Here is a 17,254-nt window from a genome sequence, read left to right as displayed (position 1 = left end):
AAAAGGGAAAATTTGGATTATCCATGTTTTCTGATTACTCATGCCACTTCTCCTCATCATTAGCCCAGCTAATTGGGAGTTATCTGCATTCATCTAACTTTGACCCAATAATCTTCAACTATATACATATTAGAAGAAGAAACTGCACTTTCCGCAGGAGTTTGATATACAGTGGAACCTCGTTAAAGCGAGTACGGACTATAGCGACACCCCCGCTATTACGAGGGATAGCCGATGCACCGTCAATTGACCCTATAATAAGCGTGTTAAAAAATTCGTTTTTACGAGACCCTATGGTGTTGGCTCTCGTCATAGGGAGGATTTCACCGCCGGAAGACTTTCATCAAGACTCCTTAACCTCTGTAATTGCTAGCGATCTGTTAGAAATGAAGTTAATGGAGTGCTCAGTCTCAAATTTATGTGGTAAACTGTCGTTCGATAAGTATAATGATTGACGAAACAATGCTTTGCATGATTTTTATTCAGTGCGGCGCTTATAAATAGTTTGAATAGTTGGTCGTTATTTTAGTAAGGAAATTTAGTGATGCAAAAAAACATCGCCTTTCGCCTGGATTTATGCTTACGTTTATCGGATAGATGTTTATCTGTCGCCGCACCACTCCTGTTCCTATATATCTGTTCGCAACAGGTATATTGGCTATTATTTGCTCCACCTCCGGTAAAGCGACAATTCGCTATAGTGAGTGTTTATTAGTGCACCGTGGGGTGTCGTTATATCGAGGTTACACTGTATTTGATTCCCAAGATTTATTCCAATTCTACAAAGACCAAGTGTTGAGTAAGAAATTTCAAAATCCGATGACAGGGAGAAACAACTATGATAATTCTACACCAAGATATGTAAGATATTTTCTTCTGCCCTCATAAATTTCATTTAAACTTCATGCAATTATTTAAGACAGTGAAAGTAAACTTAAACGAAAGATGAAGTTCAATTAATTTTCTAACACCTTCGAATACAATTGCAGATAATTTTGTTTGGCATTAATAGCATTTCCATTTATTCCAGCCTAACTACTAAGTAAATTTGATTTCGGATAAACTGACCGAAGATAAATAGGAACACACAAGTTCTCAACAAAAAAAGGAAAAAGAAAAGAATTAAGTCATATTGACAGAAAGTAAAAAGATGCTCAAATGAGGTTAGACCTTCTGATTGAATCGCATAACGTAATACAAGTCTAGGCACTGTCACAATAGATATAAGAAACCTAAACAATTTCTGAGGAACAATGTCCAAAGTATATCTAAAATAATTAAAAACAGAAACACTATACAAAAGGAACAAAATAATATAAAAATAATCCAAATTACCTTCTCTTTTGTAGAAAAAAACACAATCTTAAGCAGAATGTTTCATAACATCCTACAGTAAACACTTTCATTGCTAATTATGTTAATCAGGAATGTGGAATGTCTTATTTTAAATAAAACCTTTGAATGCAAAGATGCCACCTATCAATAGTATGCGTATGCTATTATGCCCTGAGACACCATCTACACTGAGAATGATAAAAAGCACGCAACACAACTAATCTTAGTCCAATGCAATAAGAAGACTTTGTGATAACAGTAATCACAAACCCTGATGAATATGTATTAAAATACATATTTCAGAAGAATATATGACACACATATTGGAAAATTGAATACAAGTCAAAAGTAGCCTGTTAATAAGAACCAAAATGCAATACAAATCACCCAATACACAAAACACACACACTAATCTGATAAAGATTACTTATATACTTCATTCAAATGACAAAGCTGTCACTCAAACCCCACAATGCCATGCTCAAGGATATATATGATACCCCTAAAAATCACATTTTAATAAAAATACTAATCTGGAGTTAGTTAATGAAGAGCAATGATAGAAAACAAAAAAATAGATTTAATATAACTTAATACTTGATTTCTTCTAATGATGATGATATCCAAGAAAATCTATTTAGTCACTAGAAGCTTTTATCACAGCGAGGAAATCACAGTGACCACAGACTATACAAGAAGCTGTAGTGATCACAGGCTTTTATCAATCATGTGCAATGAACTTCTTCATTTCCAGTTACAATTGCGTAGGGTGCTGTGGCAAAACTGTTGCCATTGCCACAGCATCCTATGCAGTTGTAACCAGAAATGAAAAAGACACTATAATTTACCGAGTGGGGACAGAAGAAGAGATAACAGCTATTATGCTGCAGGATAAAATGTTTTGGGCAATGGACCTATTTATCACAACATATTGGCCCTATTTTACAGTAATTTTCATCAATGAACAGAAAATTCACATTGTAATGCCCCACAGGAATTAATGCAAAAGTCCTTCCGTCCTTTGTGAACAATAGTAGGATTCAACTGCAACTAAGTTCAAATAATCTACACAACCAAGAATTAAATGTATCATATGTTATTATTCTTAGCATTAATTCTTACATCTGATTCAAATCAAAAATTCTAACTGATGATGATTCTGACACCAAAACTAATCAAGCACTCCCACAAACTAAAGAGTGATATTTGATAGAATCCATAAAATGTATTTACTATACCTTATATCATATCCAAATACAAACGCTGTGCCGGATGTTGGAGCAGTAAGTCCAGTAAGAATGTTGAACAGTGTAGTTTTGCCAGCACCATTATGACCAAGGATGGCAGTAATCTGTCCCTCATAAATAGTCAGATTAATTCCTACAGAAAAAAGAACCATCATGGCACCATAATACCCAATTCATCACATCACCACACAAAAATATGACATCCAAAACATTTTAGTGCATCTTTTACTGGTATGTACACTGAATAGCATGCAAGAAAGCAAGCTAAGTAGGTATTCGGCTCACAAACGAAGTCGTACAGTGTGAATGAAATTCAGCAAATAAACACAAAAAGATTTATACTTTGATCATGTTTAGGACTGTGGTAGTCACCACTTTTCGATATTCAAGCGAGATTGAAGTACTGCTCACATTTCAATCAATTTCGGTATTAATATGTCCAAGAAATGAGTCTCACGATTGTTTTGAGGTCGCTGAAGATCTTTATTGCGGAGTACGTTATTTTACAAGGCCTTGCTCTATATGATGATGCAGCAGAGAAATATTTATTTCCTTATACTTGTGTGACAATTTCATGAAGTCATGATATCATGCCAACATTATAGAAGTAATGGAGCAGTTCATTTTTTTTTTCACAAAAGCAAGGTGCGGCAACATAAATTCCTTTTTTTAAATGAGAGTCATTCAGTCACTTCATGTTGTAGTGGAGCATAAGTGGTATCATTTGAGAGGCTAAATAGTTCTTTTTCAACAAAGTTCTGATTCCATCATGTGTTGGAACAACGAAGGAGGGCCCAAGGGCCCTTCGGAGGATACAACACAATGGGGGCGGGACCCATTAATTCATGCGTTGGAACAGTTAGGAACGCCGGTTTGCCGTTGAGGCCTATTTTTCGAAACACTTTCCTGAGTGCCTCATCTCAATTAGATTTGGAGTGGCCAGTCCGTTCTCCTGATTTGGCCGCTTGTGATTTTTTTCTACGGGATTTTTGATATCCCGTGTTTATGCAAACCTTCCAAGGACCCCACAGGCTTTGAAGACCAACATCCAGGAAGAAATTACCAACATAACCCCTGCTATACTGGCTAGAGTTTCGACAAATACCAGAAATCGGTTCACTCTCTATGGAGAATGTGGAACGTCACCTAACTCAAAAGATCTTCAGAACTGTGTAAAACAGAATTTTAGATATCTGCCTACATCATAAAAAATTTAAAAATTTCTGATTCATATAATGGGTTTTATTAATTTTTGAAAAAAAGGAAGTTATGTTGCCGCACACTGTAGCTCGAGAAGTAGGAGTTGGATTGAAAAACATAGAAATAGGAGAACGAGCCCATTAATACCTGAAAAAACACCCAATTTTGGAAGCCAATGTTCAATCCCATCAAGCCTTTCAATTGTAGAATATTACCTAACTAATAACATACCATTCACTGCTTTGACCTCAGGCTTCCTGCATGCGTGAAACGTCTTGTGGAGATCAACAATCTGGATTGCCTCCCTGCCTTTCATCTCTCGAGGAACTTGCTCAACATCCCCATCGAGGCCGTCTTCACTCGTGCCCAATCCTACTCTTTCTTCATCGACACCACCATCCCTCCCATTTCCTCTCCGCATGGCTGACATTGAATTCATGGATGTGAAGTCGCCATTCAATTTGGTCCTCGCATCAGGGGTTGATGGTTTGTGATGGTGCTGTAACATAGCATATGCATAATTCATAGAGATACCAAGGCCTTACTTTGAGATGTCCGTTGAAAAATTTTCCAGGTACGAATGCCAAATTTGATGATTTCTCTGGCTCATAGTTACAAAAACTGACACAAACAAATATACAAATATCACGCACCTAAACAAAGCTATAAGCCAGTTCTTTTTGGCTGACACGAATGCTATCAAAAAATGCTTGGCTGACAGTGAATACTAATTTTTAATAAACTAAATAATTTAATTTAAATGACAGTGCACACTTAATTTATGCAAATTGAAGCAAACCTTTTTTGATCTATAATTATTGGTCATTAGAACTTCATTTCACATAATTGACCTTCAAGAAACACAATGTATCTTGTTATATTCATGCCATATTATGCATTAAGTTTTCTTTGCCAAGACTACTCAATTATTTAAAAAATAAAAAACTTCCATTTTGAGAAATCCACCATTAATGCCCTTTTAAAAGAAGTTTTAACAGATTTTTTCAAGCTGTAATAAAATAATTCATAGGTACATAGAGCATGCAAAAAGCATTTCCATGAATTGAAAGGTACATCACGGACTTATAAGTCTCCCACTACCTTAAGAATTTTTATTGCCTGATCACACAGCATTTGAATAATGCATGGCTACGTAAAACTTACGTCAAGTTTCCAAAAAAAAAATTGTTACATTCACCCTTTAAAGAAGGAATTGAACTAATGGTGATAGTTATCAATCTTACCTCGGTTTTTTCCACGGAGTGGATCACTCCAATGATTTCTATTGTATGTTAATTTATAGTCTATTTAAAAGACGTCAGACTGAGGAAAACTACTAAAGCATACTTAGCATACTGAGGAAAACTACTAAAGACATTAGGTGTCTTCACTGACAATGAGTGTGAGAGAATGTGTGAAGCCTGAAGAAAAGATTGGGAATGAGAAATAATGTGAGGTTTAGGAATAGAGAAAAATAGAACACTGTAAGGCATTTAAGAGTGATAATCAAATATGTCTTCATTCTAGTAACTAGCACATTTTATGCTTGGGGAGGGGGGTATGGTACTGGTAGTCTGTCACTAATTCTGTTGGTGAAAAGAGAAAGAGGATATTACAGTGCTTAAATCTCCCCTAGAGTTGAGCAACAGATTATTATCACCATCAGAAAGGAAACAGGAATTTCATTGCACAGCAAAAGAGACAGTACTGTTTTTAAATTAAATATATACAAGATAATTCAAGTCATCATTAAAAAATATCAATGATATTTCTCCCACCAATAATATTTTTCCAGGGTGTATCTAAAAATTTCTACTTCATATATCATTTAAAAAATTCTTTTCCATTTAGCAAAGGAATTGTTGTGAGCCTTTAAAGAAAAGATTGCATCACGTATTACGTTGAAAGAAATAAGAGCAATTTTCCACTAATACGACGAATTAATTTCTCTAACTTAGGTTAAAACATTTTAAAAATCATCTTCAGGAGTGAAGCTCACTGATGACTTTTATTTTATAACATTGGCAATAGTTCAGCTTTTAGGAAACTTTAACATTTGTCCAACAACACATGACATTTATTCTTATTTAGTCAACCTGGCTGCGTTGAAGGTCCATAAAATAACACCTAATTCCTTGGAAATTTTTGCATGATATAGTTTTCCAATATCATACAATATTCAAAATACATATAAGGAGTGATAAACTTGAAATTTACAGTCGCGGAAGAGGAGATTGAATTTTATAAATATCAAGAAAGTTATCAACTTACCCTAGGGGCAACCTTCCTAGAACACCAAAATGATGGAGTAAAACAAAACCAAGGTTTCCGTTTTGTTCCATGCTCACCTTAAATAAAAGACGAAATCAAAATTTGAATCACTGCATACAATACTGATAATTCATGGAATTTTTTATGCTATTCGTGATACTATATATAGATAAAACAAGAATAAAATCAAACCACAAAATTAACAATGGGAATCAAAAACTCACTTGGAATGACACAATCCAGATAGTACGCAAGGAAACCATACAACACAATATCAAATGACATCATGATTAGACTTCCACCATAGGGTATACCAGGACCAGACCATAAATTATCGAAATTTACTCCTTCACCGGAAAGATCAAGAACAAGAGCCTGAAATATTAATAAAAATAATCATTTTATTCTAAATATTAATTCTGATACAAAGGGTCAGTGAGTACAAGACAATATTCACCACAATCAGTCCCTCACCTTATCCATAGCTAATGCAAATCCAGAGGAGCTTATTAATGAAACAAACCAAAATGCCGATGAGCTTGAATCATCAACAAAAACTTGAATAAAATAAAGCAGACTCATAATGTTAACAGCAAAATTTCCAAGTATTCCTGCAGTCTGCAAAAGAGAGTGGATTTTAATTACATGATATAGATAAATATAATATTTATACATATAATATCATTCAGAATCTGATACAACATTCATCCTAAAAGTATTGAATAGAAATAACTTACCCTAGACTTGTCAAAAAAAGGGGTCAGCATGAATCCAAACATTATGATTGACAGAGCATACAGGAGAATAAGTAAGAAGACTAAAATGAAGTTGGTATGCTGGAATACTTGAAGTGTAAAGAGCAGAACGGTACTTATGATTGTTAAAAACAGAACAAATACTCCATAAATAATAAACCATGATAACCTGGAAGTAAAAAAGAATAGAAAAGATTATGCTGTGATAGTTCTTTCCTCAATTATCTTGTTTTACCCACTAGCTTTATATGGCAATGATACGCCATTCCACCAGTCTTGGCTTAACATTGACACTTTGACTAATGTTATTTAAGTGCTTTGAGAGGCAGTAGGGCTGAGTTATCTTGTAATATGATCTAAAATTGGATATACAGGGCAATGAGTAGCAATGAGTTATATCTGTCTTCTTTTTCTATTTATCATTTAAATTTTACAATTATTAGGGAAAATAAGGCAGCATGCTAAGAAATACTCTACCACTGGCAAAAATGTACTTTGTCCACATCATTAGATGTGCTCTGCCCAGCCAGCACAAGAGATAATTGATATGGAAATTATTTGATTAACTTGGGGAAATTTAACCTTTTGTCATTACCCTTTCTTTACCCGTTCATTACTCACGTGCAGAGTTGCCAACAGGGAAGTATAAAAAATATATAGTGAGGCATTTATGTACTTAATTGTATGTGCTTAAGAAAAGTTTAAAGTAAAAAAATAAAGTTCAATATATCCACATGAAAATTTAAGTGATATTTTTCAAATTATTCTTGATTTCATTTTGCAAAGTTTCACATTACATACACGCTATTGATGAATGGCTGAGGTCATTAACAGACAAAATGAATTTAAAAATTACCTGATTATTTTCTTAAATACATTGAGAAGGATAGTAATTTTCATTGAATAATTATTTTTGCTTAAGTAATTATAAGAAAGTTGAAAGATTGATCATATCTTGACTGTTGGGTACAATGGATCCTCAACTGCGATTTGTGAATATTGGACTGTAACGTTGGCTACAAGTGGACAACTAATTAATGAAGGAGGAACATGAATACAACTGCAAGTGACGAAATAACGTGCCACACAATTACCATTTCTTGCTATAACTGGAGCATGAAGCAAAATAAACTATGTTACCTGATATAATGTTGAAAATCTTAAAACTTAATTTAATGGAAAACTTAACCAGAGAGTTCAATCACTTTTTGTTGTGATTAGCATCAACGTCATGCGCGACGAGGTGCTCGACCGCTCAGCATGAGGAAGGGGTTTGCAGCAGAAGTGCGTAAAGGAGAGGTGGAGGGGAAGGAGTGTGCTCCCTCTGTATTTCAAGTGACGAGGCTATAAATGAGAGAGTCAGGGACAAACAAGTCAGAGATCTTGCTTCAGTGACGTCACTGCCTTCAAAGCGAAGCGAGCTACGTGATATATGCAGTTGGGGTTTCCAATCCGTCTCTACTTGTTAGAGGGGTTAATGCTGCACCTGTTTCTTTGAAAATTGTGCTGTTTAGACAACATATTAGCATAGTCTAATTGTAAATAGAAAACTTAGTGGCAATCAATTAGAGCTGAAAAATCAACAGAAATACTGTCAGGAATGTGTCGTGTTTGGTCAATTCTTTTTTAAATCTTGTGGATGTCATCTAATTGTCAAAGCTATCGAGACATCTTCGGGCCCAGAAAGTCACTCACCTAGCATATGCTGTCTAGAAACGGAGAATTGAAGCAGGTAGACCAAAAAAGATCAGTTGGTGAGACGGGGTAGGGATTAAAAACACGCTTCAATCGTTCTAGTGTAATTTGATATTTTCCTTAGAAGACAATGATCTGGTCTGTGTGATTTCGGAAACAAAAAAAAAACAACAGAGGCAGGAACTGATCGACGGCCGAGGGTGATTTTCTGAAATCTGCGATGTAGTTATGTACTTTTGGCGTTGTCATTATCCTATGACGCTGAGATTCTCCGATAATTGTTCAATCTCTTGGCAAGAGTCACACTATGTGCCAAACGTATTTTGCCTTTTTTATTTTCGAATGCTGAAATTCTGCTACGTAACCTCTGCGAAAGCTTTCAAACAAAACAGTTCATGAGTAGGACAAGAATTACATGCGACGGCACATTCGAAGAGGGAAGCGGAACTCTTTCCATCCTTACGCATTGCATTCACTGAAGCTATATTTAAAATTTCGCATTCATATCCGATGTCTTCCACGACTTTGGATCCAATTGTAACACCTAATTTTGAGTGGTTTGTTTTGGTTTTTGGTGTGACGTAATACAAGCAATAATAAGCAGCAGAGGTGGAGTGAGGTAATTGTTGTGATTGTTGACGGCGCGGGAGGAAGTAAAAAGAGGGGAGTCGGATTGTGATAGTTATGGCGGACGGGTGTTCCCTTGCTCCCGAGTTTGTATCATTTAAAGTGCAATAAAATATTTGTAAGTGACGTGAAACAAAGAGGAATTAATTAAAACGTTACACAATGTATCCAATGAAGGGCAACATCCGCGAATGTTTGGATCCAAGGTATCTGGTCTGACCATCCCTGGTAGGTTTCATTTTTGTTGTTATTTTCACCAAGCGGTTATTTCCATACACAGATGTCGTATTTGTGTAAGTAGTAACTTTTCGTTGTTAAATTAACACTTATTCTTGAAATTCAATGGAGATTTCATTCATTATTGTGAAATAATTCCTATAACGCATTGAGTCAATGTAATGTTACATGACATAAGAATGTTAGCCAACAACAGACCAACAAGTCTTCATCATTGCATCGGTCACATTATGACCATACAATTTTTCTTCAGCCCACTGATGTAAAAGAAATTGATACCATAATAGAAAAGATAAATAAAAAACACTCCGCAGGTTATGATGATATTCCATGCTCCTTATTAAAAGGCAATGCCAAATTGTCTGTGATCCATCCACTTGTGCATCTAATTAATGAATCTCTGTCACTTGGAATATTTCCCAATAGATTGAAAGTTGCTAAAGTCATCCCAGTATTGAAGGGTGGTGACCCACACAACATGAACAATTATAGACCTATATCTGTTCCCTCCCTGTTTTCTAAAATATTTGAACAAGTGATGTACAATAGATTACTCTCTTTCTTTAATAAATTTAAGATTCTAACGGATTCCCAGTTTGGTTTTATAAAAAATAGATCTACTGAAACAGCAATATATAAACTCCTGTATGATATCATCTTAGAACTTGATAAGCAGAATCATATAACAGGGGTGTTCTTTGACTTAAGGAAAGCATTTGATTCTGTTGATCATGAAATACTGCTGAGGAAACTTAAGATGTATGGAGTCTCTGGAATTGCCAATCAGTGGTTAAAATCCTTTTTAAGTGAAAGATCACAAGTGGTACAGATTTACTCTGCTGAGTCATATACTAATATAACTTCTACTCCCTTAGCAATTTTCAGAGGTGTTCCCCAAGGATCTATTTTGGGCCCCCTCCTTTTTCTCATCTACATAAATGACCTTCCAAAGTACTTCGACTGTGGTTCAGTGTACATGTACGCTGATGACACAACCCACCTTACCTCTAATAAGCACTTAGACTCTACGGTAGTCCAAAGAAACATAAATTCTATGAGTGACTGGTGCAATGATAATAGGGTATTTATAAATAATGATAAATCAACTTTCATTCAATTTCATACCTATCAAAGAAAGATCACTTCTTCTCCTCTCCTAAGGTTAAATGGATCCTCCCTTATTTCCTCTTCTGTGACTAAATTTTTAGGTTTATATATTCATGAGTCACTATCTTGGGAATTTCATGTTGATAAACTGTCTACAAAGGTGTCCAGTGGCTGTTACCTACTTAGAAGAATTGTCCCTCTGGTTGATACTGCTACTGCACTCTCAGTCTATTATGCATATATCCATAGTCGATTGATGTATGGGATTGCAGTATGGGGCCATTCCCACCATTCTACTCGTCTTTTTAGGCTCCAGAAATGGGCCATTAGAATAATAAAAAACATTCCTAGGCGAAGCAGCTGCAAGCCCTATTTCAAATCCTTCAGGATTCTTACGCTACCTTGCCTATACATTTTTTCTGCAATTACCTTTGTTCAACAAAATAAGCAGTTTTACAGTCTCAAAACCAATGCTGATATCCACAACTATAACACAAGGGGTTGTAGTGATTTAAGAGTTACTGTACATAAATCAACCATGTTCAGCAGAAACCCCATATATGCTGGGTCAAAATATTTCAAATGTTTACCTCTAAAGATTAAACAGCTAGATTCATTCTCCAAATTCAAAGGTCAACTTTATCAGTATTTATGTGACAATCCCTGTTATTCAGTGGATGAATTTATGTCTTTATAACCTGTCTTTTGAAAATGTTACTTTTATGTTTATGTCTGTACCTATCCTTCTCGCCTTAAATATTATTTTTTAATACCTCATGTATGTACTATTCTTGTGACTTGTTCCATACGTGGCTTAGACACGTCTCTGGGAACCAATAAAAATATTATTATTATTATTATTACATTAGTTCTGACAGAGGGGGTGGCATCATGTTTCATTTTAAGCTCCACAGATGGCTCTGATGTCATATTGGGCAGTTTTACCCCAGAAAAATGCCGAATTTTACCACCTAATTACCCAAATGTTACCTTTTTTTATTTCTAAAGTAACGGGTAAAGTATCTATAAATTTAAGAAAAATTTCCTTTTACCATTATTCTTTTCATTTATAACAACAACCATTCTAGTTATTCAAACTACTATTCTAATTCATAACCATAATTTCTTTCGCCATAATTCAACGTGTGTAAAATAAAGGTAAAAATGGGGTAATCTATCTTGTGTGCTGACTGGGTGTAGGCAACACATTAAAGACATTCACCAGTTAACAGGTTTGATGCAGGGTTCATTTGACCTAGTTCCTTAGTTGTTCATAATTTTTTACATAACTTAATTAACATGCACAAAGTATGAATAACTTCATCATATGAAGATGTCATTCACTTCCAAAGTGCTAATTACTCAACAAATAACTTTAGGAAAAATGCCATTAACAAAAGTGCAAATTGATCTGCAAAGAATTAGCTATCATTTAGGAGTGAAATATGACCCAAAACATAAAAAAGTCAACAGCTTAAACCAAGGCAACAAAAATACTGCAACTATTATCATCTAGCCCAGTTTACAGCAAGGAATAAAATTTATTGGAGGAATAAAAAGAAAGAAATAGATAACGGTTCGTAAAAATACAGCATGCACATAAATACACTAAAATTAGCATTTAAAGGCATGACAATACATTAGTCTCAGCCAAATTAAATATATTGTTTCATTACAAAATAATTCAAAAAGTAATAAAAAGCAAAGTGTTTTTTCAAATTATTCTAATAAAATAAAAATAACGTTATCTATAAATAAAAAACGTAAAACAAGTAGAAAAAGGTGATGAATCTTTACTATATCATCATACAGGTTATTACAAGAAAGATGAAGGCATAAATGCTACAACAAACGAGTAGTGCAAATCATTGAAATCCTCACCAGAAAACTGAGTCTCGCAGTCCCATTATTTTCATTCCTTCTTTGATTTTGTTCTCTTTTTCACCAACAATCAAAATTAAAAGGTATGTAATGAACTGGGATAGAGCCATGACCATATAAAGTGGTATCACAACACGAAATGCCACCATCCAACCTGTGAATAGACATTTACGAAATGACGATGGTAAACATATTAGGATACAATGAATCTGCTCTAAGATAATTATGCCCAATTAATATTCTCCTTTGACATATAACACTCTATTAATAATAGTTTCCAGGGAAAATTATAGTATAAAATTATAACAAAATTCATAGAAAAATATCATTCAAATATGGCTAATTAAAATTAATCAATGAAATGGCATTCAAAGTCAATGTTCAACAATGCCAACCAGCCAGGAATTTACATAAATTACTTGACTAAAAACAATATACATAGCTTAACTTAACACTGGATAAATAAAACTAATTACCTCCAGTATATGCTTCCTTAGGTAATAGCTCCAACTGAATATCAGGTACTTCTATATCAGTACGGTCTGAATCCAACTAAATATCATAAAATGAATGAAATAAGAATTACTAATCTGAAGAAAAATTTGTAAATGATTAAATGAAGAGCATACTTAGCAGAAATGCTGAAACTAAATATAAAATCATTGGTAGCACTTAACAAGTAACTATCCACTTAAACATGAAGCTTTTCCATAAGTCACGCACACACAAATATTTCTCCAGATATTGCAAACAAACACTAGAAAAGAGACGAATCTATTGTAGATTGTATTTTACAGGAAACTATGCTCTTGGTACTTCTACATTAATAGTTTGTCAGCATATAATTGTTGATAAAATCCATCTCAGTTATTGACAAAAAGCAATAAGTGTCAATTTAAAAGACAAACTATCCTTAAACATGCATTACTCAAGAGAGGAAGCCAAGCAAATAAAATAAAAAACAGAATTAACCAATGATTTTGCTTTTTCGAATACAGTAAAACTTCGATTTTACGCACTTCGATTTTACATCAAGTCTCGTTTTTACGCAGCGGCACTCAAGTCCGGCCGGTAAGCATAGGGAATTGCAATGGTGAAACTTCGATTTTAAATCTTTTCTTGATTTTACGCAGTTTTTCGATTTTGCGCAGCATAACCCCATCCCCTAAGAGGTCGCTAATCTTGATTTTACGCAGTTGTCTTTCGGCTTGTTTTGAAAATCCGACTGGAGCAATATGAAGTTAGGTTATTATTTCGTCTCAATGGGTTGCAAAAATGAATACAGGAACGGTTGAAATGACGTCGCGCTGTTGAGCGTGAAACTAAAAACATCGCGAATCTAATTATTGCTTCCCCGTGAGCCCTCTCAGTACTATTTCAGGCTCCATTACGAACGGGAATGTCGCTCTTAGTTCAAATAGGGTTGTTCACCAATTTTTTTTTACTGTCTTAAATGAAAGTACACACCGAGGGGATACCGGCGACAGTTTCAGCGCTTTTCTATTCAAAAATTTAATCCTAAAAAGGCTAGGCGAAAAGTGTGGAATCCGAGGGCCGGCTCAAACGCTCCGAGAGCGCACGAAGGTTGCCGAAGGCATGCTGACGTCACACACAGCGAACTTCTCGCGGAAGCCGTCAACCCGGTCGAAAAACCTGTGATCCTGCGTCAGAGAAGAAACAACGAGGGTGAAAATGGAGGAAATTAGGAAGAAGGCGTATATATATATTGCTTTCTACCGCTTTGTAATCCTACCACAATAAGAAATCCGGGAAAACGTTTTATTACTGTGCCTCTTAATTCTCGTGTGCGAAGGAAATGGTTAACTGCAGCAATGCGAGATGACCAAAAATATCAACGGCAAGACATCTTATTATTGCTGTGAAGATTCTTTTAATGTTAGTGTTAAATTTATACTAGATGCCAGCATCACAACGTCAGTTTACGTGATATTGTTTTACTTGCGGTCTTCCCAAATAAGTCGAACGGACGAAAACAATTTTAATTTAAGTTATTTGAATGGAAATAATTTACGAAAGATTAAGAACAATGTTTATGCTACTATTCAATGATCACCGAAGTTAATTGATGCTAACATAGTCTTAGATTTTTAATACACCAAAGATTGACACACAGTAACCAAACATAATGTTTATTGATGAAATATTCTCGAGCACATTCTCAGCCGAGAGTTTTGGAGTTGGTGAAAACAGTAATATAACTGACTTAATAATGAAGCTACCCCTAGAGGTACTTAGGAATACCTAATGATCCAATGTACGTCATTGATTTGCCCTCTGGAATATTTAAGATTGCCACTAGAGACATTTTCATCACCATCATCAAAATTCAATTAAATGACAGCTTGGAGAGATTAGGAGACCAATTACAAATCAGTAAGACAAGAGTTTTTCTACTATCCACGCAACTTTACCTCTTATTTCACATTGCTTAAAAAAATTAATATTCTTTCCGAAGCATAACAAACTTGATCTACCATTGTCTTTTAAGCCAATTACAGCAATGTACAGTATATAATTGAATGTTTTGAAATTCAAATTCAAAAGCCCTCTGATCCAATAAATCAAGCTTTGACATGGAGTGAGTATAATAATATAAAAATGTAATGTTATCAAATATTTAGTACCTTGTGAACCAAATGAATTTGTAAATTTTGTTCCTCTGGGTTCTGGGTATGGCGGAAGAATAAGTGACAAAAATTATTTTTCCTGTGGTTTCTTCTGATTTTGTGCTCAGGACAAACTCTCCTTTTCATAGTGTATATATTATTCTCTTTTAAGTTGGATATAGCAAACTGCTGAATCGCCGTATTCTTTTCTGGCAGCGCTGAAATAGTTATCAACCCTTAGACCCATAGCACACGCCGATTTTGGACGGCCGTCAACATTCCAATGGTGAACAATGGAAGGGTATGGGAGCTTGCACACTGACCGACCGCGCACCGGCACCGGTAAAAAGTCGGTTAGCTACCGGCCAATGCCACTGCGGATCCCCTGCGCCAGCTCAACAACCAAGCAACTTATCTTTTGACCTGTGAAAATCCAGCGTGTGTGCAAGCAGCGCTTCACCGGTAAAATATCGGCCGGTTTTGGACGGCCGGTAAAATGTCGGCCGGTATTTTACCGGCCGTCAAAAATCGGTGCGTGTGCAAGGGGCCTTACAGTAACATTCACAATAATAAATATTTACTATAATTCGCCATTCCATATCATGATTCAGACAGATCTGAGACGAACAAAAGTGATTATTTTATGATAATAGTTTCCTTATGTCACCTAAGTTTTTATAGGCTATAAATTATCAAAAGCCTTTAAAACTAAAAAACGAGCATTGCGTGACAGGGATTTGTGTTATAATATGAAAAGTACCCCTCGAGAACCATTTCAGCGTTTACTAGGGGATAATTCGAATAAAAATGGAAGCCAGGGCTGAGTAAATCGTAACAAAATTAAATATTTGATGGAAAATATACTCATAAGTACGATTAACATATTTAACAGTGCTATAATAATTAATATGCATTGACTACTAACTTGCCTGCTTGACTCCTTGAATTTCCGGAGCGCTAAAAATGTCATTACTGCGTATTTAGATTTTTTTCTTGTCTTGACCTCTTCTTATTCATGATAAAAAATGAGCATCAGAGCACTCATTTTAGGTGGGGTAGTATAATTAGCCCTTACAAAGCCACAATCCGAAGGCATTTCTCACCACGGCATCCACAAATTCAAGCACGGCACGGATAACGGCGTTCACCGAAAGCGTGCAGTCAGTGAAGTAGCTGTGTGTGACGTCACAGCCATTCGAGCCTGACTTCCCGCCGAAACTGGCCGTTTCAAAGACGCACAAATTTCAACGGAGCACCAAAGAAAATGTAATGCACCTATTGCAGAAAATTTTTCACCAATGTGAATTGTTAGCCAAAACTCACCGTTAGCATCTACTTAAATGGGTAATTTCGTTTGAGGTTAACACCCCTATTCGCCTTAGAAGGATATCGAAACCTAAAACACACGGCAATCGCCGTGTATGCGTAACTACTTTTGATTAAGACATGATCGCTGGAGATATTAACATTATCACCTTTCGTTTATTATTCGACTTATTGATCGACGCTGTTTATATCCAGAATTATGAGCTACGGAATATCTATCCGTAACGCAAGGCTTTCTAGAATTTTGCCAACGCTATGTTTTCCGTCGCCCCAGCGAAATATAACGGCGAAATGAGTCGTTAAAAATACTCTCGTGCCAAAATTTTGGCTTCCAAGGTGATCCAAAAAGGATAGTCGTACTTCTAGTATGGACGTAAGTCGATGGTGATTCAACACGATGGTAAAAGCAGCATGCATTGTCTCATTCCCAGGCTAACCCCACATCTGCGGGACAAGTGGAGGCGAGGGAGAATTGCTTGCGCTGCGCGCTTGACAGAACCGACTCAACTTGTATCTCATTGTCGGAGGGATTAAATTAACCATGGTTGGAACTTGAATAGCTATTAGCTTAACTCCGCTAGGTGGGAAGCGTTTTAACGGAACGGGAGTTAATGCCCTCTGAGAATAACTCGTGTCGTCAATCGTCATGTAATCATTGAAGTCAAATTCAAAACGTGAGTGATAAGGCAGTCCCTTCAAACTCAGGAATGGCTTATTACCATTAAATCGAAATACAAAAATTGTCCGGTGTTGTTATCAGATATGGGGAAGCAAAATATTACGTGAAGCTGAGTCACACGGCTTGTGAGTCGAAGGTCCCGGCGCTGAATTCGCGGAAGAGTGCCGACAGAGAAGCTATTCCCGGTAGAGTCAATCTACTAATGCTAAAATTTCATGGGGAAATGCTTTTTTAATGCGCATAAATTACAAAGAAGGAAAATTTTTC

At 35.6% G+C, this 17,254-nt stretch overlaps 1 protein-coding gene across 3 annotated transcripts in view; it reads right to left on the bottom strand.

The window, feature by feature from the left end:
• The window catches only part of LOC124155767 (cholesterol transporter ABCA5-like), a 74,464-nt gene that overhangs the window by 40,498 nt on the left and 16,712 nt on the right, over nt 1-17,254 (bottom strand). For all 3 annotated transcript variants that reach the window (XM_046529855.1, XM_046529852.1, XM_046529853.1), the window contains 8 exons: nt 12,832-12,907; nt 12,356-12,509; nt 6,791-6,977; nt 6,528-6,671; nt 6,278-6,428; nt 6,054-6,130; nt 4,014-4,281; nt 2,574-2,715 (listed from right to left, as the gene is read on the bottom strand). In XM_046529855.1, coding sequence (XP_046385811.1) covers nt 2,574-2,715; nt 4,014-4,281; nt 6,054-6,130; nt 6,278-6,428; nt 6,528-6,671; nt 6,791-6,977; nt 12,356-12,509; nt 12,832-12,907 — 1,199 coding nt within the window. The remainder of the gene's footprint in view (nt 1-2,573; nt 2,716-4,013; nt 4,282-6,053; nt 6,131-6,277; nt 6,429-6,527; nt 6,672-6,790; nt 6,978-12,355; nt 12,510-12,831; nt 12,908-17,254) is intronic.

Source organism: Ischnura elegans, chromosome 3 (genome assembly GCF_921293095.1).
Source record: "Ischnura elegans chromosome 3, ioIscEleg1.1, whole genome shotgun sequence".
Lineage (NCBI taxonomy): Eukaryota > Metazoa > Arthropoda > Insecta > Odonata > Coenagrionidae > Ischnura > Ischnura elegans.
The sequence above is the reverse complement of the archived record's forward strand: the minus strand, read 5'-3'. Positions and strand labels throughout refer to the sequence as shown.